The 23,898-nt window shown below is 40.6% G+C and overlaps 1 protein-coding gene, 2 non-coding genes and 1 pseudogene across 3 annotated transcripts; 2 read left to right on the top strand and 2 right to left on the bottom strand.

Moving 5' to 3' along the window:
• Nucleotides 1-296: 296 nt before the first annotated feature.
• LOC120634994 lies at nucleotides 297-1,799 on the bottom strand (annotated as a pseudogene).
• Nucleotides 1,800-2,342: 543 nt separating this feature from the next.
• Nucleotides 2,343-4,245, top strand: LOC120635500. Its single transcript, XR_005659292.1, has one exon. It is a non-coding gene; the product is annotated as a small subunit ribosomal RNA (ribosomal RNA).
• A 348-nt stretch (nucleotides 4,246-4,593) lies between these two features.
• Nucleotides 4,594-4,750, top strand: LOC120635497. Its single transcript, XR_005659290.1, has one exon. It is a non-coding gene; the product is annotated as a 5.8S ribosomal RNA (ribosomal RNA).
• An 11,372-nt stretch (nucleotides 4,751-16,122) lies between these two features.
• On the bottom strand, nucleotides 16,123-22,724 carry LOC120634993. The gene is made up of 4 exons (XM_039905901.1): nucleotides 20,367-22,724; nucleotides 18,257-18,942; nucleotides 16,800-17,058; nucleotides 16,123-16,176 (listed from the first exon to the last, which is right to left on the bottom strand). Exons 1-4 carry the CDS (start codon nucleotides 22,713-22,715, stop codon nucleotides 16,123-16,125), a joined length of 3,348 nt encoding a protein of 1,115 aa, XP_039761835.1. The 5' UTR covers nucleotides 22,716-22,724.
• Between the last annotated feature and the right edge of the window lie 1,174 nt (nucleotides 22,725-23,898).

The following is a 23,898-nucleotide window of genomic DNA, read 5'->3' as shown; positions in this document are numbered from 1 at the left end:
AGCGAGACTCTTATTCGGCGAGAAGTACACTCCAACCACCATTACGTCGTCAATAAAGGCCGAGACGTATCCCCGACCTCGCACTACATTAACGAAGGCCGGGGAGCCCACTATGGACCGGGACGTCATGGCTACAACTCCGTCCGTATCTCCCACCCAATTATCCCCAGAAGGGACGCGGTAGGGCTCAGCTACCACGGCTACGTGGATCGACCACTGCGCCATGCTCTGGAAAAGGAGGTCCTGAGCTCTGGCGCAGTGGTTGATATTCGCCTGGAGGAGGTTCAGGTCCATTATTAGTCCTCGGCCATTGGAAACTCCTCAGTCCCCTGCTGCGTTTCCGCTTGCTGAGGTGAGCAAGAAGACTGCTCAGTAGCCTGGCCTGCCTTCCCTCTCTTCTTCTTGCCCTTCTGTGGGGATACGCAGGACTTGCTGCCCACGCGATGCTCCGCCGGTCTGCCATCCGCCGCACAGACCACGCAATGTGGTGAAGCGGAGCATTCACGGGCCTTATGACCTGGTCGGCCGCAGCGATAGCACAAACCACTGCGGTCGACTCCTGCCTTGCACTGGGCACCCATGTGCCCCGGTGCCAGGCACCGATAGCACATCAAGGGCCGGGCGTCCAGCAACTTCACTTGCGCAGACACCCATCCCACGAGGAGCCTTCCTCCTGCTACCACCTTCTTGGCAGCTGCAACGGGACAGTGCACTTACACTGCCCCTAGCCCGTCGTAGCCACAAACAACTTCGCCAGCCCGCACTTGCTCGACGGGACATCCTCCTACCGTTGCCACCGCAGCGATAACCTCGGCGCTGGTGACGGAGTCGTCCAGGCCTGTGATCCGCAGGTCAACAGACTTCGAAGGCCTAGATATCCGAACGACCTCGTCACCCAAGACCTCTCTGAGCTTTTTAGCCAAGGAGTCCGCCTTCTCAGCACTGGAGGCCCCAGGGAATTCGAACAGGCGGCCTCCTGTCGCCGCCTTACGAAGTCTGACTCCTTGAGCACCAATGTCTGCTGCGTTTATATTCGCTTTCGCAGCGGCAATGACTTTTGCATAAGTCGCGCCTCTTTCTTCCGCCCCCGGTTGCAGCGTCAATACTACTGCTGATGACCGAGGTGTGCGGAGTTTGCTGGCGCGACTTTTCACTTCAGGCCGTGTCTTAGGACCCACCTTCGTCCATTCCGTTGACTGGCTCTTTCCCTGGTGTGGGCCGGACTCCTGACCCCCTTTCTTTCTCCGTTTATTCTTCTTCTTTCTCTTCTTCCCCGCGGAAGGGGGGGTAGAAGAGGAAGCAGAAGGGTCTGGTGCCCTCCGCGATCGTGTCTGACTCGACGTGGATCCAGCGGGGCGCTGAGGTGGTACCGAGGGCGCCTGTCCTGCGTGCCCGCTGTGTCCAGATCGGGCGGGTCCCTTAGGTGCGCTTTCAGTAGGCGGTTTTGCGGTGCCTGGAGATGGAGATCCCGAAGCCGCAGCAGCATATGTGCACCCGTCTCGCCTTTTGTCGGTCGCCAAAGGCGGCCGGAGGTTCCTCTCCGGAAGGAGTCTGTCCTCTAGTGACTCCAGGCGGGCATTCAACATTCCTCCGACCTGGACCATCACCGTGCGACAAATCTCCTCCAATGAAGGCGCAGCTGGGGTAACACCAGGGCGGCCAGTTTTGCCTTGTTGAGGAGGACGCATTGCAGGGGGCGCCTCCTCTGTCTTGTCCGGGGAAGAGTGAGCGGATCCCTGCTTCCGCATACCCTCCATCTCTGTCCGTAATTGGGCCAGCTCTCTGCGGAGGCTAGCCATCTCGGCTTGCAGGCGTGTGTTGTCCGCCTGCAGTCGCCGCGTCTGATCCGAAACGGTGCGCGACCCGAGAACTTCTACTGTCTCCTTGATGGAAGCCGCAGCGTCTTTCAGGTCACGCACGAAGGTGCCCTTCAAGTGGGCCGACTTAGTAGCCACCTTTCTGATGAGGTCCAGGTCTTCCCAGACCTGGTCTTGGCTTGGGACCACGTCGCACGCCTTCCTAACGGAGGCGGTGCAACGTGAAATGTGTCCTCGTCCTGCGGGGGCGTCTGGGTTTAATAGTTCCGCTCGTCGAATGCTGACGGCGGGGCGAAACTCTCTCGTCTCGCAGCACATCATAGAATAAATTTTGTCGGGCACCGCGTCGCCGCTCTTAATAGAATGGCGCGCGACGTGCTTCGACCTTCCGTCGTGAGATGGGGCTGCAGCGCCGTGAACCGGAGCGGCGGCCTGCTCGCTACGGAAGGGGCTCGCTAACTGCGCGCCTACGTTCCCCTTAGTTAACAGCTACGGGCGTTACGTGGCGTGAAGTATGTGGATAGCTCCCTGGTTGATCCTGCCAGTAGTTATATGCTTGTCTCAAAGATTAAGCCATGCATGTCTCAGTGCAAGCCGTATTAAGGCGATACCGCGAATGGCTCAATATATCAGTTTTGGTTCCTTAGATCTTACTCAGTTACTTGGATAACTGTGGTAATTCTAGAGCTAATACATGCAATCAGAACTCTGACCAGTGATGGGACGAGCGCTTTTATTAGATCAAAACCAATCGACGGAGGGCCTCGCGTCCGAAGTCGTTAATTTTGATGAATCTGGATAACTTTTGCCGATCGCATGGTCCAGTACCGGCGACGCATCTTTCAAATGTCTGCCTAATCAACTTTTGATGGTAGTTTCTGCGACTACCATGGTTGTCACGGGTAACGGGGAATCAGGGTTCGATTCCGGAGAGGGAGCCTGAGAAACGGCTACCACATCCAAGGAAGGTAGCAGGCGCGCAAATTACCCACTCCCGGCACGGGGAGGTAGTGACGAAAAATAACGATACGGGACTCTTACGAGGCCTCGTAATCGGAATGAGTACACTTTAAATATTTTAACGAGGAACAATTGGAGGGCAAGTCTGGTGCCAGCAGCCGCGGTTATTCCAGCTCCAATAGCGTATACTAAAATTGTTGCGGTTAAAAAGCTCGTAGTTGCATTTGTGCGCCGCGCTGTCGGTGCACCGCATCCGCGGTGATACTGACACGTCTGCGGAGCATATCGTCGGTGAGCCGGCGGTAAAACGCCGGTTCAATATCAAAATCCTATCGCGGTGCTCTTCGTTGAGTGTCGAGATGGGCCGACAATTTTACTTTGAACAAATTAGAGTGCTCAAAGCGGACTCAAAATGCCGCTTGAATATTTCGTGCATGGAATAATAGAATATGATCTCGGTTCTATTTTGTTGGTTTTCAGAACTCCGAGGTAATGATTAATAGGGATAACTGGGGGCATTCGTATTGCGACGTTAGAGGTGAAATTCTTGGATCGTCGCAAGACGAACATCAGCGAAAGCATTTGCCAAAGGTGTTTTCATCAATCAAGAACGAAAGTTAGAGGTTCGAAGGCGATTAGATACCGCCCTAGTTCTAACCGTAAATATGTCATCTAGCGATCCGCCGACGTTACTACAATGGCTCGGCGGGCAGCTTCCGGGAAACCAAAGATTTTGGACTCCGGGGGGAGTATGGTTGCGTAGCTGAAACTTAAAGGAATTGACGGAAGGGCACCACCAGGAGTGGAGCCTGCGGCTTAATTTGACTCGACACGGGAAATCTCACCAGGCCCGGACACCGGAAGGATTGACAGATTAACAGCTCTTTCTTGATTCGGTGGGTGGTGGTGCATGGCCGTTCTTAGTTGGTGGAGCGATTTGTCTGGTTAATTCCGGTAACGAACGAGACTCTAGCCTGCTAAATAGGCGTCGTCATTTAGGTGTGCGCGGCTTCGGTCGCGCAACTCACTGGCGGCGTATTAAAATTCTTCTTAGAGGGACCGGCGTCTTCGAGGCGCACGAGATTGAGCAATAACAGGTCTGTGATGCCCTTAGATGTCCTGGGCCGCACGCGCGCTACACTGAAGGAATCAGCATGTTCTCCCTGGCCTAGAGGCCCGGGCAACCCGTTGAAACTCCTTCGTGCTGGGGATTGGGGTTTGCAATTATCCCCCATAAACGAGGAATTCCTAGTAAGCGCGAGTCATAAGCTCGCGTTGATTACGTCCCTGCCCTTTGTACACACCGCCCGTCGCTACTACCGATTGAATGATTTAGTGAGGTCTTCGGACCGACACGCGGTGGCTTCACGGCCGTCGGCGTTGCTGGGAAGTTGACCAAACTTGATCATTTAGAGGAAGTTAAAGTCGTAACAAGGTTTCCGTAGGGGAACCTGCGGAAGGATCATTAACGTGTAACGTCTGCACGGGTCGCCGCGGTAAACGCGCACGCGCACCCATGTTTGTACGATTATGTTAAAGACCAAACCAAAACAAAAACAAAAACCCGTCTAGTATAAGTATGACCGTCGCGATCGGTCCGCCGGACTGTCGGTTGCATTCAGCTGTCGCCACAATGACACTAGCCAATATAATCGACGACACGGCGCGGTCCGTCGGTTGTCTTTACTCGGACACCCCAATATTGTTATCTTTATATCCGTTAAGATGAGAGTCGTTATGTTACGATCGCATTGGATATATATGATGACAAAAACGTTGTATATAAATATACCATGAAACAGAAATGTTAAACTATTACCCTGGACGGTGGATCACTTGGCTCGCGGGTCGATGAAGAACGCAGTTAACTGCGCGTCATAGTGTGAACTGCAGGACACATTTGAACATCGACATTTCGAACGCACATTGCGGTCCGTGGAGAAACATCCAGGACCACTCCTGTCTGAGGGCCGGCTGCATAAAAACAAATACCACACTGTTCGTGGCGCGCGGCTCAACAACCTTTCATTAGGGCGAGACGCGCGCACACGGACACATGGCGGCTCCGTGAGGCTTAGCGCCAATCGGTCCGTTTAAATATATAAAATGAAATAATGTGTGCGTGTCGTTCGAGGCGCGCCAAGCTCTCGCCGGCTCGGCGCCGTTGCCGCTAGCCCGTAGCAGCAGCCGTGGGTGCGGTAGCAGCGTCGCTACGCGCGCGCACGATCGCTTCGATCGATCGACCCTTCCGTTAACGGTTAATCGATCTAGTGTCGAACGCGATACGTGCGCTATGCGTGGCGTACGTCTGCGACGCACGCACGGTGCGGGCATGCGAAACGTGCGCTAAGACGCCTACGAGAGAGACGCGTCGCGTTAACGACACGCTCTGCGCATTATTTCGACAATGAGTTTTCGGTGTGAAGACCCAATTCATTTGATAACCGCACCCATAAGCGCGCTTTGTTGTTTGTAGCGTGTAGTAGTCTAATCGAATAAGTAATCTAATCTGAAAACTCCGTAGGCGGACTCGACGTCCGGACTCGCGAGGCGGCGCCGTGCGCGCTCGCGCCAAAGCGGCGCGAGAGCGAGCGGCGCCGTCTAGCTGACGGATATCGCGTCTGCCTCCACTTTTATCGTTGGCCTCAGATCAGGGAGGATCACCCGCCGAATTTAAGCATATTAGTAAGCGGAGGAAAAGAAACTAACCAGGATTTCCTTAGTAGCGGCGAGCGAACAGGAATGAGCCCAGCACTGAATCGCGCGGTTTTAACGATCGCGGGAGATGTGGTGTTCGGGAGGTTCCGCTATCTCGTCGTCGCCGCTCCTGTCCAAGTTCGTCTTGAACGGGGCCGTTTTCCCGTAGAGGGTGCCAGGCCCGTAGCGACGGAGCGAGGCGGCGAGAGGGCTAAGTCAAAAGAGGGCTAAGGCATAAGTCAAAGTCTTAAGTCAAAGACATAAGTCAAAATCATAAGTCAAAGTCGACGGAGTAAGACAAAGTCATAAGTCTACATCGTAAGAGATAGTCATAAGTCAAAGTCATAAGACAGTCATAAGTCAAAGACATAAGTCAAAATCATAAGTCTACATCGTAAGAGAAAGTCATAAGTCTAAGTCATAAGACAGTCATAAGTCAAAGTCATAAGTCAAAGACATAAGTCAAAGAACTAAGTCAAAGTTATGAGTCAAAGTCCTCAGTCAAAGTCCTGAGTCAAAGAACTAAGTCAAAGTCGACGGAGTAAGACAAAGTAATAAGTCTACATCGTAAGAGATAGTCATAAGTCAAGGTCATAAGACAGTCATAAGTCAAAGTCATAAGTCAAAATCATAAGTCAAAGTCGACGGAGTAAGACAAAGTCATAAGTCTACATCGTAAGAGATAGTCATAAGTCAAGGTCATAAGACAGTCATAAGTCAAAGTCATAAGTCAAAATCATAAGTCAAAGTCGACGGAGTAAGACAAAGTCATAAGTCTACATCGTAAGAGATAGTCATAAGTCAAGGTCATAAGACAGTCATAAGTCAAAGTCATAAGACTAAATCATAAGTCTACATCGTAAGAGAAAGTCATAAGTCTAAGTCATAAGACAGTCATAAGTCAAAGTCATAAGTCAAAGACATAATCAAAATCATAAGTCAAAATCATAAGTCAAAGTCGACGGAGTAAGACAAAGTCATAAGTCTACATCGTAAGAGATAGTCATAAGTCAAGGTCATAAGTCAAAGACATAAGTCAAAATCATAAGTCAAAGTTATAAGTCATAAGTCAAAATCGACGTCGTAAGACAAAATCATAAGTCTACATCGTAAAAGAAAGTCATAAGTCTAAGTCATAAGACAGTCATAAGTCAAAGTCATAAGACTAAATCATAAGTCTACATCGTAAGAGATAGTCATAAGTCAAAGTCATAAGACAGTCATAAGTCAAAGACATAAGTTAAAATCATAAGTCAAAGAACTAAGTCAAAGTTATAAGTCATAAGTCAAAGTCGACGTCGTAAGACAAAATCATAAGTCTACATCGTAAGAGAAAGTCATAAGTCAAAGTCATAAGACTAAATCTTAGACTTATGACTGTCTTATGACCTTGAGTTATGACTATCTCTTACGATGTAGACTTATGACTTTGTCTTACTCCGTCGACTTTGACTTATGATTTTGACTTATGTCTTTGACTTAAGACTTTGACTTATGACTTAATTATGACTTAGACTTATGAATTTCTCTTACGATGTAGACTTATGATTTTGTCTTACCACGTCGACTTTGACTTATGACATTGACTTATGTCTTTGACTTTCGAATTACGACATTGACTTAGACTTATGACTTTGAATTTGACTTATAACTTTGACTTAGTTCTTTGACTTATGATTTTGACTTATGTCTTTGACTTATGACTGTCTTATGACCTTGAGTTATGACTATCTCTTACGATGTAGACTTATGACTTTGTCTTACTCCGTCGACTTTGACTTATGATTTTGACTTAGTTCTTTGACTTATGACTTTGACTTATGACTGTCTTATGACTTAGACTTATGACTTTCTCTTACGATGTAGACTTATGATTTTGTCTTACGACGTCGACTTTGACTTATGACATAACTTTGACTTTGTTTTTTGACATATGATTTTGACTTATGTCTTTGACTTATGACTGTTTTATGACCTTGACTTATGACTATCTCTTGCGATGTAGACTTATGACTTTGTCTTACTCCGTCGACTTTGACTTATGATTATGAATATAAAATTTAGCAATTCATTGCTTAACAATTATTCATTGTAAAGTCAACATCTCCTGATGATGCTTCGGTTTCGGAGCGAAACGTGCGTAGAGGGTATATTGCCGAAGATCTGTTTGGTGTGGGGTATAAGGATTGAAGAAATTATAAATTACACCACACAGATTCTCCTGCTTTTCGCGGAGTATAGCAAATTAAGCTTAATTTTGATAATATATCATGGATTTCCGCAAAGTAACGCCTGCTTCTATCCAATATTATCTGTGTACACTTTAGTGTCTCAGCTAACAGCTGGTGTTTCAGGTGTGCACGGACCTAAGTCAAGTGCACACCCAGAGTAAAAAAAAAAAAAAAACTTAATAATTAATTAAGTTAATTATTAATGTTGTGGGTTTGTATGTGTATAGGATTGTGCTTGAGGGAAATGTCATGTCTGTGTAGAAGGTTGTGGTTGGACATTATTGTGATTGTGTGTGGGTTCACCAGTTCGATGTGTAGGCTCTTCACTACCCCGTAAGAATTTACGGACTATCCTGAAAGTGTTCAGGATTACAGCTTTTTGGAGAGATTTGTAGGTGAATTCCGGTAAATTGAGTAAGCTGAGTGACTGGTGAAGTTGTTTGGGAATGACACCTGTAGTGGATAATACTATGGGAACTATGCTAACTTCATTAAGCCGCCACATGCGCTTTATCTCGTCTTTAAGGTCTGTATATTTAGAAAGTTTTTCGGATATTGTGTTTTGTAAATTATGTGTGTTGGGTATAGCTATGTCTATGATGATTGCAGTTCGGTTCTTTTTATCTTGAAGTGTAATGTCAGGTCTATTGTAATGGATTGTTCTATCTGTAAGAATTGCACGGTCGTAATACAGTCTGTATTCGTTGTTTTCGAGAACTGATTCTGGTACATATTTATAATAAGGTATGGGTTTCAGACTTGATATGAGATTATATTTGTAAGCTAACTTCTGATGGATAATATTTGCGACATGATCGTGGCGGTGTTTATATTCTGTCTGCGCTATTAATTTACAAGCGCCTGTTATGTGCTGTATGGTTTCAGAAATACTATTGCATTTTCGGCACAAGTCCGTAGGCAAGTTTAATATCCTCATTATATGTCTTTGGTAGTTGCGAGTTTCAATTATTTGGTCTTGTATAGCAATCATGAACCCTTCAGTCTCAGGGAAGAGTTCGCCACGACTTAACCAGGCGTTCGACGCTGCTTTGTCGACATTAGGTTGGCAGAGGTCATGTCGATGTCTCCCATGTAGAGACTTTCGGGCCCACTCATTTATTTTTGTCTGTTCTGTGGTTTGTGTCTCATTTTTTTGGAATGTTTTGTCTCTCATTTTTTTGGAATGTTTTGTCTTGGAGGTTCAGCTGTGTTAATTTAGCGTCACATTGGACAGTCGCCTGATGAAGACCGGATGTGGTTGATTTTTTGTAAAAGTAAGATCGGAGTGTCGTTATTTGTTTATTGTGTAGGTTTTGGATATCTATTATTCCTCTGCCGCCTTCATGGCGTGGTAGTCTGTCGTTGAAAGCATGCTCGTGGATGATGTTTACGGTGCTTAGTTAGTGTTGTGTTTATAATTCTTTGAATTTTCTTTAATTCTGTTTTCGGCCAGTTAATAATGCCAAATGAATATGTTAAAATCGGTATAGAAAATGAGTTAATAGCTTTGATAATATTTCGTGACTTTAATTGTGAATTTACGAGGGAGTTGAGTCTATGTTTAAATTGTTGTATTAGTTTGGTTTTTGTGTTTTTGTTCTCTATTAACTTCCCCTGGTTATATCCTAAATACTTATAAACTTCAGTCTCTTCTAGTGAATTGATTTGCTGTCCAGCTTCCATGTGGTAAGTGTGTTGTAGACTTTGTCCATCTTTGATTGCATTAATTTTGCATTTATCAATGCCAAATTCCATACAAATATCTTGAGAATATTGCTCAGTAAGATTACCTTATTGATACAAATCTTTTTGTGTCGTGGCATATAATTTTATGTCATCCATATACATGAGATGATTTATCTGGGTAGTTATCTGTTCGTTCATGTTATTATCCTTTGTGTATTTTAAGGGATAGCCTACGTTTGCAGCAATCAGTACATTGGAGAGTGGATTCAAAGCTAGGCAAAACCATAGTGGGCTCAAAGAGTCACCTTGGAAGATACCGCGTTTGATATGCATAGGTTCGCTTTCAGTGTGTGATATTTTAAGTCGTGTGGTCCACTTGTGCATTACAGTTTGCAGTAAGTTTGTTAGTGTAGGATGTATTTTATAGATATCTAAGACTTTTAACAGCCACGAAAGGGGTACGGAATCATATGCTTTCTTGTAATCAACGTACATAGAGTGAAGCTCTTTTTTCTGTTTTTGTACTAGCCGTAATATCACAGAGTCGATTATAAGTTGTTCTTTGCAGCCCTGACTATATTTCCTGCACCCTTTTTGTGGTTCAGCTAGAATTCTATTGTTTTCAATGTGGTCGTATATTAAACTAGTAATACAGGAACTAATTATTTTATAAATAGTTTGGAGGCTGTAATTAATACTAATAATTGGTCTGTATTTGGCTGGGTTGGTTGGATCTGAAGGATCCTTTGAAATCATGTAGGTTGTTCCTGCCATTACATAGTCAGGTATAGAGGGATCTTGAAAGATGGGTGTATGCAAACTTCTTGTACCAGAAGTTGTGTATCTTATCAGTTCCAGGGGCTTTCCAATTATGCAGTTTTTTTATGACATTTTGAAATGTCTCTATTGATATGAATTCAAAGGGCATTGGCTGTACGTGTCTATTTCTATCGTATTCATCTCTGATCCAATCTGCTTTATCATTATGATCTTTAGGTTTCTCCCATATGTCAGCCCAAAATTTTAGAACCAGATCTGGTTCCGGAGTGTTAGGAGTAGAGGGATGATTACTTGATGTATTATTAGATGTAGATAATTTTAAATTCCGATAGAAGTTTTTTTCGTTGTTTTTAAATTGGTTGTTTTGTGTTTTGCGTAGTGTACATGCTCGATATCTATTAATTCTACTGGCTATAACTGTAAGTTTTTGTTTGAGAGTATCTATAAATTGTGTAATGCATGAGTTTGGTCCCTCATGTATAGAATGTACCTTGTATTGGTCCATTATTTTCCTTACTTGCGCTGTCAGCATTGGGCTTGTATTTCCGTTACGATATTGAATCAATCTGCCTATTTTTACTTTAAGATCTTCTCTCTTCTTCTCTAATCTTCTTTCCCAATTCGGTTTTTTAGGTCCCATTCTGTTCGACTGTTCTGCAGTTATATCCATTTTTGCACCATTACATTTAGCCGCTGTCCATGCTGCGCAGTATATTATAGTTTGTAGTGTTTTAAAGTCTGTGTCTGTATTTAAATACTTTGGTAGAATTTTATTATCAATGTAATGTATAATTATCGAGAACTTTTTCGAAGATTTCTGCTTCCAGATGAACGGTCTAGTAGTAGGATCGGTATCAGTGTACTTACTAAAGGTTTCTTTAAATGTATTATCTATATCATGGTTAATATGGACGAGTGAGTTATTATTACTTTTTATAACATCAGTCTCACTCGTTACTTCATCAGTTGTATTTCGAGGATAAGGATAAGTAGCCAGTAAATTATAATGTGGAAGTAAATTAATATCACTAGTGTCGTTTGTAGTTAGTGTAACATTGTTGGGCGTTTCTTGGTAATTTAAATGAGGTAATTGTGCATTTTGTGTGGGTGTATTTATGTGAGTGATGTTCATATTTAAAACATCGGTCTTTATTTTCTCTATTTTTTTGATATCTAATAATCGATTATTTACTATAGAGCGCCTTTGATTAGATAGTCTTTGTGGAGAGATGTTTGAAAGGTCTGGATGGATATCAATAAACTTTTTATGTAGTTTCGTACGGTATGAAGTCATATTGGTTTCTGATTCTGTAACTATGTAATAACATCTCATTAAACTTTCATTAAGATCATCGGTCCATCTCATTCGGCTGCTCGTGTCTTGTACTGTGTGAATACTTTTTTGCTGAGTATGAGTGCTCGTAAGTTGAAGTTCATCAGCTACGGTTTTCTTAATTTGTTCGAGTCGCTTTTGACAAATTAATTTATTACATATTATACGCCGTTTCTGGTCAGCTACTCGTTGTTCAGAAACATGTGAGAGTTCAGGAAAAATCATTAAAATTTGTTGGTGAAGTGGTTTTCTATACGTAACTTTAATGGATTCTAACTTAGTTATACGGTAGTAGGACCTGATTATTGCCTCATTGTATACATCGGTCCATTTCATTCTCAATTTCTTAGCTTTCAATATGGTGGGCACAGATTTACTGACAGAAGTGGTCTCCTGTGCAACATCCATTGAAAACTCGCTGCTTACATGGGATGACGGTGACGTTAGTATCGCGGATTCGTAAGGATTAGGTGAAGCATTTGGTGACGGAAAAAGGCTTTGTGTTGATGATATTGGTGAAGATGAATCCCTTGCTAGGGTGATATCGGCTGTAGTAAATTTTTCGACGAGCGCCCGCCTGCTCAGCGCTTCGTCGCCGACGGATCGCATGCTGGAACACCCAGCATCGGCTCCAGGTGTGCCCCGGCGATCGCCCCCGGGTAGCGGCAGTATACTTAAAACTCTTTTTGACCTTAGCTCCATACTGAATGGGTTACCTTTGCCTTGTTTGCCGCGTAAGTTTCAATCGTGCGCGTGTCCGCCCCCCACGTGGCCTAGTGTTCGGCTCGGACGTAAGGTTGGGTTTTAGGGGGCTTATTATTATTATTATTATTATTATATAATAGACTTTCAGCAGCAGCTTTCGCTGATGCGTCTATATCATTTCTTGCACTCTTTGTCATTTTGATGTTTATCCAGTCTATTCTTAAACTGATTCAGTGATTCTGCGGTCACTACATCTTCAGGCAAGGCATTCCACATTTGTATAACTCTATTGCTGATAAAGTGCTTGGAAGGATTAGACGATGCCTGCTGATATTCAAGTTTCAGACCACAGCCGCTTAATCTGGGGTTACTATTTTTTGAAAAAAAAAATCCTCAAAATTTCGAATGTTGTAATACTTATTTAATATTTTATAAGTTTGAATGAGATCGCCTCTTTCTCGCCTACTTTTGAGGTTTTTGGTGCTAAGCCAAAGGTTCCATAATATCACTGGCAGGCATGCGTTCAGAATGGAACGCAACAATGCTGCTTGGTGGCAAAAATAAGAATTTGTTTATCTGCCCCTTAGATAACCCCAAATGTATTATCAAAATTAAGCTTAATTAGCTATACTCCGCGAAAAGCAGGAGAATCTGTGTGGTGTAATTTATAATTTCTCCAATCCTTATACTCCACACCAAACAGATCAAAGTCAAAGTCAAAAATATCTTTATTCAAGTAGGCCCAAATGTCTTTGTTGTATCCAATAACCCCAAATGTCTTTGTTGTAGAGGTCTACAGTTACCGAATCATATGAAAGTGTTGCTAGTGAGCGACCCCACCACAGACAAATCAGCTGCGGCGCTGGACGTCAACATTGGTATGTACTGGAAAAGCATATTACTTTAATGCCTCTTAGGCATTAAGAAAAGATATAGAGGAGATGTCTCTTAAAAAGTTCAAAGTTTGTATTAAACGTAAGCTTATAGAAAAGTCCTATTATAGTATAAAGGACTATGTCATCGATAAAAAAGCTTGGGTGTAAATTATTGCTCTAACCAGGTTGCTCTTCTAATAATTTAAAATGACATTGTGAGATGGTGATAAAAAAAAAAAAAACACCCGGCTAAGTTTGTTGTGGGCTTCTTCTTAGACCAGGACGCGTTTGGAACCCTCGTAGCTTTAGTTTTAAGTTTGCGAATGTGGTTATCGCCATCATCTCACTACCGTGTAATTCTTATGTACGCATCAAAAGTGCCACCTATGGGCCTACTTGAATAAAGATATTTTTGACTTTGACTTTGATAAAATTAGATGTAGATAAAAATACTATAAATTTTGCTACGATGTTAATAAGGAAATAATTGGTGAGGTAGTTACAAGACTAACAAGCCATTTTTGTATATTGTGTTCCGATTTTTTTTTGTTTTATAATATTCACATTTTTTGTTTTTCAGGTTACCTCAGCGATCCGGACGAACTGCCGGGTTTAGCCCATTTCTGTGAGCATATGCTTTTCATGGGCACAGAAAAATATCCAGAGGTGTGTTGTTTGTTAATTTTATTAAAAGTAAGCTAGCTCATTGCTGCAATCTCACCTTATGGTAAGTTCATGCAGTCTAAGATGGTAACGGGCTAACCCGTTGGTGGTACGACAGTTGAGTTAAAATCATACCCCTAATTGGTTACTACATGACATCGTACTAGAACACTAAATAGCCTAGCGGTACAATTTGCCGGTAGGATGGTAGCCAAGGTCAAAATATAAGATATTTTAAGTACATATAGATGAATTTCTTAATGACAAGGTAGATGAAAAGCAGCCAGCTTCGCTCTCAACTCTCCCAAAATTCAAAAATGATTGTAAATGTTAATGTTGGAGAAGAGCAACTACTGAGTTTCTTGCCGGCTCTTCTAAACTTGATTTTTACATACATACTTGATTTTTTTATAATTTGTTTTTAAGAATTAAAAAGTTTTCGGAACCGACACGATTTGAACCTGCGACTCTGGCAATCGCGACCTGAGCCAAAGCTACGGCTCTGCTACCGTCGAAGCCAAAATGAGTATATGCCTTTCACATCAGTCTTATAGCGACTGTAGCGTCATCTAGTAGGAAACGTTGCAGTTTTCTACTTTTTCAAAGGTCTATAGATACCGGAGCATCCTCAGAAACGTGCGTAGAGGGTACATTGCCGAAGATCTGTTCGGTGTGGAGTATAAGGATTGAAGAAATTATAAATTACACCAAACAGATTCTCCTGCTGTTCGCGGAGTATACTATCTATAGCAAATTAAGCTTAATTTTCATTATATGCCGGCAACTTTAACGATATTGTCTGACCATCTTGCATGTGGTCTGCCTCTGTGGTCTCTCTATTGTTTGAAGAAAGAAAGAAAGAAAGAAAGAAAAATCGTATTTATTGTCACACATTTGTGTAAAATGTTACATTTGTGAAATAAAATAATTGTTTAAGTATAAAAATTAAAAAAAAAAATGTGTGACAAAGGTGCTGGCTCAGTATAGCTGCAAACTAAAACGCGCAGCACTGGTTTTCAGCCAGCCCCATTTTCTTCGTCGTCACTGAATCCTCGCAACTAAACAATAACAAAATAATCATAAAAAAGAACAATAACAAAGAATATAATATATAAACAAACAAAAGATATTTTTCATTAAAACAAACTTATTTACATCGATAAATACAAAATCATCAAAGAGGTAAATAATAAACAAAATCAAAAATTATGAAATTAATAAACATGAAAAACTAAAAAAAAGAAAAAACTAAAAATCTAAAATCAAAAATTAAATGTAATGTGAGTGTCTTTAATGTGAATAAAGGAAAAATTTATATAAAATTATATAAAAGTACTAAAAGGTGGGAAAAGTAATAATTTGTTATTTTTTATTTATTTATTTTTTATTTACTGGTGGTTATTGAGATTTTTTGTACAATAATTTAAAGAATTTTTTAACTCTATTTGTAGACGTTACTTGTTTGCGTAGGGGAGGAGGGATGTCATTCCAAATTTTTGATGCTGAATACTTAAAACAACCTTTATAACCAGAAGTTCTATGTGTCGGAATGAGAATGCAATTGGCTTCTTTTCTTCGTGTACTCCGCTCTTGTGAGTCTCTTACCCAATCCAATTTTTCATATAAATACAAAGGCCTTTTGTGTGTAGCAATCTTACGGACCAGGCATGTCAGATGTAGCTTTCTTCTGAACTCCATTTTTAGAATTTGGTTTTTGTTTAAGTACGGTGTAACATGTTCTTTCTTCTTAATATTGAAACAAAACCTTACACAAGCATTTTGGACTCGCTGAATATTTTTATTTGTTTTTTGGAATAGACGTGGCCCATAAACAGTGTCACAATAGTTAAATGATGATAATACTAAGGATTCCACAAGAACTCTTCTCACCTTCTCTGACAGATACTTTCTTATGCCATAAAGAACTTTAAGTCTGTAAAAAGCATTTTTTATTTTATTTTTAACATGTTCAGCGTATCTCAAATCTTCGTCCATTAACAATCCTAGATTCCTAACACAATCAACTCTTTCTATATTTTTACCATCAACAATTAAAGGTTTTAAATTTTGTTTCACTTTCAGACGTTGGTGTTTAGTGCCAAAAATAATGAATTTAGATTTAAGCGGATTAAGGATGAGACCATGATTTTTGGCCCAGTCTCCAACAGCCTTTAGATCTTCATTTATTAAATTTATAGCTGTGCGTGTATGCTGAGGGTCAAAAGAATAATAAATTTGGGTGTCATCAGCATATAAGTCTACTTTACAGTGTTTTATAGAATTGACAAGATCGGCCGTAAACAAAATAAAAAGTATAGGGCTTAATATAGATCCTTGTGGAGTGCCCCTATTAATATTTCTTACGTTTTATTGTACTAATTCACCCTGTCCAGATTCACTTTCAACGTACTGTTGAAAGTGAATCTGGACTGGATAAAAAAGATGAAAACCATTTAATTGATGTGCTCGATATACCGTAGTACAATAACTTAGCAATTAATAAATCCATATTGAGACAATCAAAGGCTCTAGAGAAATCTAAGAGCACTAAAATACTTCCCATGCCTTTGTCTGATTCACAAAGAATGTCGTCGGATACTTTTGCAAGCGCAGTTGCGGTGCTGTACCCAGTGCGAAATCCAGACTGTATTTCAGGTAGCATTTTTCCATTTTCCAGAAACTTTGTTAATTGAGTACATACTACTCTCTCCGCAATTTTGGAAAGAACAAGTAGTATACTAATGGGTCTTAAATCTTTGTAATCTAATTAAGCGATCATGCTATGTGTGTGTAGTGGTGCATGTTTATTAAAAATTAGTAGTATTGCTTCATTTAAACACTTTACACGTTCGATTACATTGGTATTTTCCGTAAATTGAAATCTTTTCATATTTTGCAAATCTTTTGAAAAATTGTCATCATTTATTCTATCTAAAAACCGCTTCCATATAAATTTAGGTGCCCTTTTAGTTTTCTTTACATTTAAATTAGTAATTATCAATACACAGGCTGCCTCGCACGATATGGTGCGATACCCCCGTATCACTCTCACTGCCATGACCCTCTGCGGTTTTCGCAACAGGGCCCGAGTCAGAGCAGTCAGAGTGTCCGACCAAACGGGCGCCCCGTAGAGCGCCATGGACCGCACCACGCCCGTGTATAGGCGGCGACACCGCGAGCTCGGTCCGCCCAAGTTTGGCAGGAGCCGACTCAGGGCTCCAGCGGCTCCCACGAGCTTTGGGAGAAGACGCCGAAAGTGCTCTTCAAACGTCCATCGGCTGTCGAGGACGAGTCCTAGGTACTTCATCGTACTGTTATCGGGGGTTACACGATTTAAGTTTTAAAAAAAAGATTTATTACTTGCTATAGAAACTTTAATATAAAAAAAAGGAAATAGAAAATATTAAACAATATGGGATTGGTCAATAAAACACGAGTATTTCCCTTGAATGCCGGTGGAAGACTGACTGTCCCTTTCCATTATATTTGATATGCAATAGGACTGAGGCATCACTGTCTCAGCATTATTGCTAGCATGGGGAAGGATATAACAACCCCCATGTTAAGAGGAAACTTACGGAAAGGGTAAGTTTTCGTTAGCCAATGCGTAAGCGAGGTTCGATTGATTGGACTTCAGGGTCGACATTAGAACTTTCTGGGATCGGATCGTCGGATTTCTTAAATAATTTGTAGAAATACTTGTGCTTTTTACAAATATAAGCTAAAGGTAAACAGAGACATAAAATAAAAGATACAATACTTAAGATAGGAAAAGTAACATGATTATTCCACTTTAATGGATTAGCTATTGAATCTAAGTCTTTCACGACTTGATCCGATACTAAATCTAAAGTTTTAAGGTTTTCTAAGTTGACATTTTGGATTTTAATACTTGGTAGGTTTACTGCCTTAAGACGATCTAGTGTACAACAACTGTCATTAAGGATATTAAAAGTTGGTTTTACAATGGGAACATTAATACTAGTTGATAGTTTACTTACAAATCTAGAATTCTTATGATAAGCTATGCAATCTAGTGGTATAGTAAGTACACCGGTTCCGGAGATAATTAATTCCGTTATTTTATTATTTATACATTCAATAGATAACTTTGCGGGTTTTGATTGAACAAATACCCATATTTCGTTATGTAGTTTATGCCAGATATCTAAATCGCCATAAACGATCCTGTACTGACAGGTTTGAGGCAATTTCGTTACAGCTTTTGTTATTAGTTCTATTTCACAGGATGGGCTTCCAGCTACAATATAAATATCTGTCATATCACAAAGAAACGTTTTCATAGTAATAACATTCTTACAGAGACTAGTATCCTTGAGAAACGTAAACGAGGACTTGTCTTTGCTTAGTGCGATAAATTCGGAAGAAGGTATAATCATCGCAAATGAGTTAGCATCTTCAGCTATATGTGAAGTTGGTAAAGGTATACTTTTATATAAATTATAATCTAGAGCATTTACTAAAGGTATCTTAACGACAAAAACTAACTTATTATCTAGATAATAGCAAACTAAATCAGCGATGTTCAGCAGAACATGGATATTACTTAAATCTAGACTTATTGGGAAATCTCTATATTTAGGAACTACTTTAAGATTAGTTAGTATTTCTCTATACAATTGATTTGGAGTTAATACAGACGGATGTAGTATGTTAGCTTTAACGAACAGAATAGAGTTAAGGATGTCCTCTACTTTGAAGGAAAGAGTCAATAGACTTGATTGTAATATGTTTAAAATGGAGTTAAGATTTGTTTTGAAGTTATCTAATTGTATGGCTTGAGAAACATTATTTACTGCTATAGACATTCTGTCAATAGCATCGCTTAGCTTAGCTTGGTTCAGATTCATTTCTTGCAGGGATTGATTCATATTTGACATTGCTATTTGGGATACAATAATACTTTTCTTAACAGAATTAGTTATGATCTTGTCATTATCATACAAGGTCTTAATGGCTTCGTTATAGTGTTTGGCATCATCCTCATTCATAGTGCCAAAAATGTGTTTAAATACAACACCTACACCAGCAAACCATGCTGATCGTTTTGATATGCCATTAGATATTATGTGTGAGATAGAGTCGAAGTCACGTAAAATATCTTTGAATAGTGAATCTAAAGGTTGTAGAATATTCTGATACTTTATGTTGTCCAAACCACTGTTTTCTCGACACTGAAAGCGTACAAGGTTAAATGTTTCATGAATATTTTCAATGTATACTTTATATGGTGAGACGTCCATAGGAATTACAATATGAAATTGGTCATTAATTAATTTTAAAGTTCCGACAGGGTCGAAGAGTATACCAGGACTCTTTGTAATGGGTTCCACATATTGATTGCCATCAATACCCAGGGCGGCGTTACAGTGAGTGGCGAGGATTCTGCAAATTATAACAACTATGCTAATTTATTTTTTAAAAGATTAGTATTTTGTAAGATGAATGATTGCAATGACGAATTCTAACTACTTTGAGTTGCATGTTTGACTTCATCAAAGTGGTGAGATACGTGGCGTCGGTTTATTAATAGAGTTAAAGTATTATTACTGTGTACTTTAATGATTTTGTAAGGTCCTTTCCACAGTGGGGAAAGAGCTTTCCGAAGTCGATGGTGTGATTTTAAGTAAACGAAATCACCAACTTTATATTGTACTGAACGACTGTGTTTATCATAATAGCTTTTTGATTTTTCTTTCGAGGCTCGAATATTTTCTACTGCTTTTTCCCGAGATATTTTGAGGCGATGATGGAGCATTTTTATGTAATCAGGATATGTTATGTCGGTTCGTAGTTCGAAAACAGAGTCTGGGATGAATGGTTTGTGTCCAAACACGAGTTCATATGGAGTGAAGCGGGTCGTAGTGTGGACAGTGCTATTATAGGTTAACATGGCGGTATACACAAATTTATGCCAATTCGTCTGATTCTCGTTAACAAAGGATTTCAGGTACTCCTTTAGGGTTGAGTGGCTCCTCTCGAGTGCCCCTTGGGTCTGCGGATGGTAAGGCGAAGACCAGATCTGTTTTATTTTAAGGAAATCACAAGTTCTTTTAAATAAGTCAGCGGTGAAATTTGTTCCTTGATCCGTAAGAACTGACCTTGGGATTCCGAAAAGAGTTATAAAGTGCACGAGACATTCACAAGACTCTTCTGCAGTAGCATTTGAGATGGGATATGCAATAGAAAACTTTGTCAGATCGTCTTGTAGGGTAAGTATATATCTTAGATTTAGTTGTCCAGCTTCAGGCAGAGGGCCTACAATATCGAGACTTATTCTTTCGAATGGACGAGTTGAGGAAGTTGTGATTTGCATTGGGGATCTATTTATTTTACGAAGAGCTTTGTTTGACTGACATAGGCCGCAGTGTTTTACGTAGTCCTCTATTTCGGAACGCATTCCTTTCCAGTAATAGCGTTCTTTAATTCTATCATACATCCTATTGGACCCGAGGTGTCCGGCAATCGGGATGTCGTGATTTTCTTTCAGGACCTTGGCTACTTCAGATGGGGTAAGGTAAATGATGGTATTATGATGAATATTAATTGTAATGTTAGTGTTATTAAATAGATACATAAGCATAGTATAAATTTTTACAAAGGAATTTTGCTCGAATGGATTTTTAAAATCGTGTATGGCTATTTCATTGATGTCGCCAGTAAGCATGATATCGTCTCTGACTGATTTTAAAGCTTTAAAAATATCAGGATAGGTAGAAGTATCGAAATAGTAAACTTTAGTAAAAAGGAAATAGTAAGTTTTTCTGTTTGCGTCTATTTTCTTAAAAGAGTGCAGCTCACGCTCATCGTTTAAAAAGAAATCACCTGTAGAGGCAATTATGTCTTGAACATAAGGATTCGATTCATCATAATCAATGGACGTAGGAATAATTATTGTTTTAACAGTACTTTTAAGAAGACTTTCATTGTGCTCCTTAATGTATGTGTTACAAGTTTCATTTGGTTTAGTTGAGGATTTCAAGAATTCTGAATAATCTCTATTGGAATGTGTAGGTGAATTGGATTGGGTTGGAATTTCTGAAGTCTCTTTTTCTATTACCGTTGGAATTTCTGGTGGAGAAACGGGGTTAGGTGGAATATCACCTGGTAAAACAAGAGGATCTGAAGGAGATGGAAGATTCAGCGGGGAAAAGTCGATGTTTGGATTTTGAAGTGGACTAATATTCAAGTCACCCAGGTCGATTAAATCATCGAGAATGTCGGCCGGAGTTTCAGTTTCCAGAGTAGGGTGATCATTGGGAAACCCGGAAGTTGAAGGTTGCGGATCCGAGTTTTCTTCAATGATTGGGTTAACTGGGTAACGTGACAGTGTGTCAGCGTTACTGTTGATTTTTCCTTTCTTATACATAACTTCGTAATCGAATTCTTCTAATTTGAGCCTCCATCTTACTAATTTTGAACCCGGTTCTTTACAATTGAACAGCCACTTTAAGGGGCGATGATCCGTAACTATAGTGAATTTGTGTCCATACAAATATGGTCTAAAGGTTTTTGTGCCAAAAATGATAGCCAAACATTCCTTCTCGGTTACACTGTAATTGCACTCGGCCTTGTTCAAGGTCCGGGATGCATATGCAATGGGACGGTCGTTGCCTACTGAACCCTGAGATAAAATAGCAGAAATTGCGAAGTTGGACGCATCACACGTTAGTAAAAATGGTTTTGTAAAATCAGGATAAGCTAAAATGGGTGCTGAGATTAGTGCATTCTTTAGATGTTCGAATGCTAGTTGATGTTCATTACCCCATACGAATGATATATCCTTTTTCAAAAGAGTTGTGAGTGGTTTAGCGATTTTGGATAAATTTGGAATAAAACGTCGATAGTATGATACTAATCCCAGAAAGGATTTTATATCTTTTGGACGCTTGGGGATCGGGAACTCTTCTACTGCTCTTGTTTTTTCAGGATTAGGTTTTACACCCTCGTCGGTGATGATGTGACCAAGATAGGAGACTTCCCTACGGAGAAACTCGCATTTGTCAGGTTGAAGCTTTAAATGGAATTTTCTTAGTCTATCAAAAATGTTTGAGAGGTTCCTCATGTGTGTGTCTAGGTCATATGAATAAATTACGATGTCATCGAGGTATACGAAGCATTGGATTCCTTGGAGACCAGAGAGAGCAGTGTTCATTAGTCTTTGGAAGGTAGCAGGGGCATTTTTAAGCCCAAATGGCATGCGAGTAAATTCGAAATGTCCCTGAGGGACTGAAAAAGCGGATTTAGGGGCATCTCGTTCAGCTATTTTTATTTGGTGAAATCCAGATGCAAGATCTAGGGTGCTGAAATATTTACATTTTCCAAGTTGGTCTAGTATTTCTGAAATATTGGGGATAGGGTAAGAATCACCAATTGTTATATCATTTAATTTACGGTAGTCGATGACTACTCGCCATTTGCGCTGACCAGATGCATCAAGTTTTTTGGGGACGATCCAGATCGGAGAAGACCATGGGGATGTAGAGGGTTTAATTATTCCATTATCAAGCATTTTATTTATTTGAGATTGTACTTCTTGTTTATGTATTTCAGGAAATCGATATGATTTTGTATTAATTGGGACTGAGGAAGATGTGGTTATTTCGTGCTCTAATGCTTCAGTACACGTTAATTTATCATCCGAAAGATGAAAGATGTCTGAGTATGTTGAGCAAAGCTCGTATAGAGCATTTGCTTCTTCAGAAGTTAAATGACCGATACGCAAGAGGTTTAGTACCTCTTCGGTTCGAGTCAATGTGCTACGAGAGATATTATGATCAATTGAATAAAATACCTCTTGATGATTTGTTTGTTCTAAAGGCAGAATTTGAAATTTTAGGTTTGAATCTACATGTACTGTGGATTCGGAGGTGTTTACGACAGAAATATTAACTCTGGAGTTTGGTTTAACCTTTACAATGCAGTTTGCTACAAGTAGGCCTTCCATCGGATTTTGATCAAGTATAAGTCCTTCGCTTATTTCCGGATTGAGCACAGAACATTCAATTATTGTTTCTGTTCGGGGAGGAATAGTAAAAACTGGTTCAGTAAAATTAAGATTAAGTTTCGTTTTATGAATTTTCAGTGTACTTTCGGCGTAGTTAATTATACAGTTATGCTTAGTAAGAAAATCGTTACCAATTATTCCGTCGTATGGGAAATCGAGGTCAGGTATAACATAGAAATGGTTATTTAGTGAATCAAAATTCATTGATATGTGTCCGAATGAGAGCATTGGATTACTTGTTGAACCTAACCCGCTAAAACTTATGATATGTTTTATTAATTCAGGCATTTTTTCGATAGCGTTAACTTTCAGAAGACTTATGGAAGCGCCACTATCGACAAGAAGTTTCAGTGGTTTAGTAGAGACAGAGGTTTGGACTTTTAGAAATGGTAAGTATTTTCTCGTTGGATTTGTGTTGATGTTGTATGTTTTTAATGATTCCTTATTTCTGCCAGGTATAAAACATGAAGGACACGAGTTAGCAGTGAACGAGACAAGGTTAGTTTGCGGTTGAATTGAGTCTGTTTTTGGTGTATTTGTAGCGTCAGTGTTTTCACGATGTGAGTTCTTGGATTCATTAGTGGGATTAGAAACAGCGGTAGAGGAAACAGCGGTAGAGGAAACAGCGGTAGAGGAAACAGCGGTAGAGGAAACAGCGGTAGAGGAAACAGCGGTAGAGGAAACAGCGGTAGAGGAAACAGCGGTAGAGGAAACAGCGGTAGAGGAAACAGCGGTAGAGGTATGTATTTGGTTACCTTTGGCACTAAGGACAGTGAGATGCTCACTCCGAATTTCGGGTTGGTTACCGTGATTACGAGTAGACTTGGAGACAGTGAGAGGGCTACTATGAATTTGGGGCTGGATACCCTGTTTGTTAGTAGGCTTAGATACAGTGATAGCGCCACTATAAGTTTGGGGCTGGATACCCTGTTTGTTAGTAGGCTTAGATACAGTGATAGCACCACTATAAGTTTGGGGCTGGATACCCTGTTTGTTAGTAGGCTTAGATACAGTGATAGTGCCACTATAAGTTTGGGGCTGGTTACCCTGTTTGTTAGTAGGCTTAGATACAGTGAATTTTGGGGTATCGATTTTAGTTTTTAATTTTCCCATACGATACCGG

The sequence above is a fragment of the Pararge aegeria genome, chromosome 26 (assembly GCF_905163445.1).
Source record: "Pararge aegeria chromosome 26, ilParAegt1.1, whole genome shotgun sequence".
Classification (NCBI taxonomy): Eukaryota; Metazoa; Arthropoda; class Insecta; order Lepidoptera; family Nymphalidae; genus Pararge; species Pararge aegeria.
The sequence above is the reverse complement of the archived record's forward strand: the minus strand, read 5'-3'. Positions and strand labels throughout refer to the sequence as shown.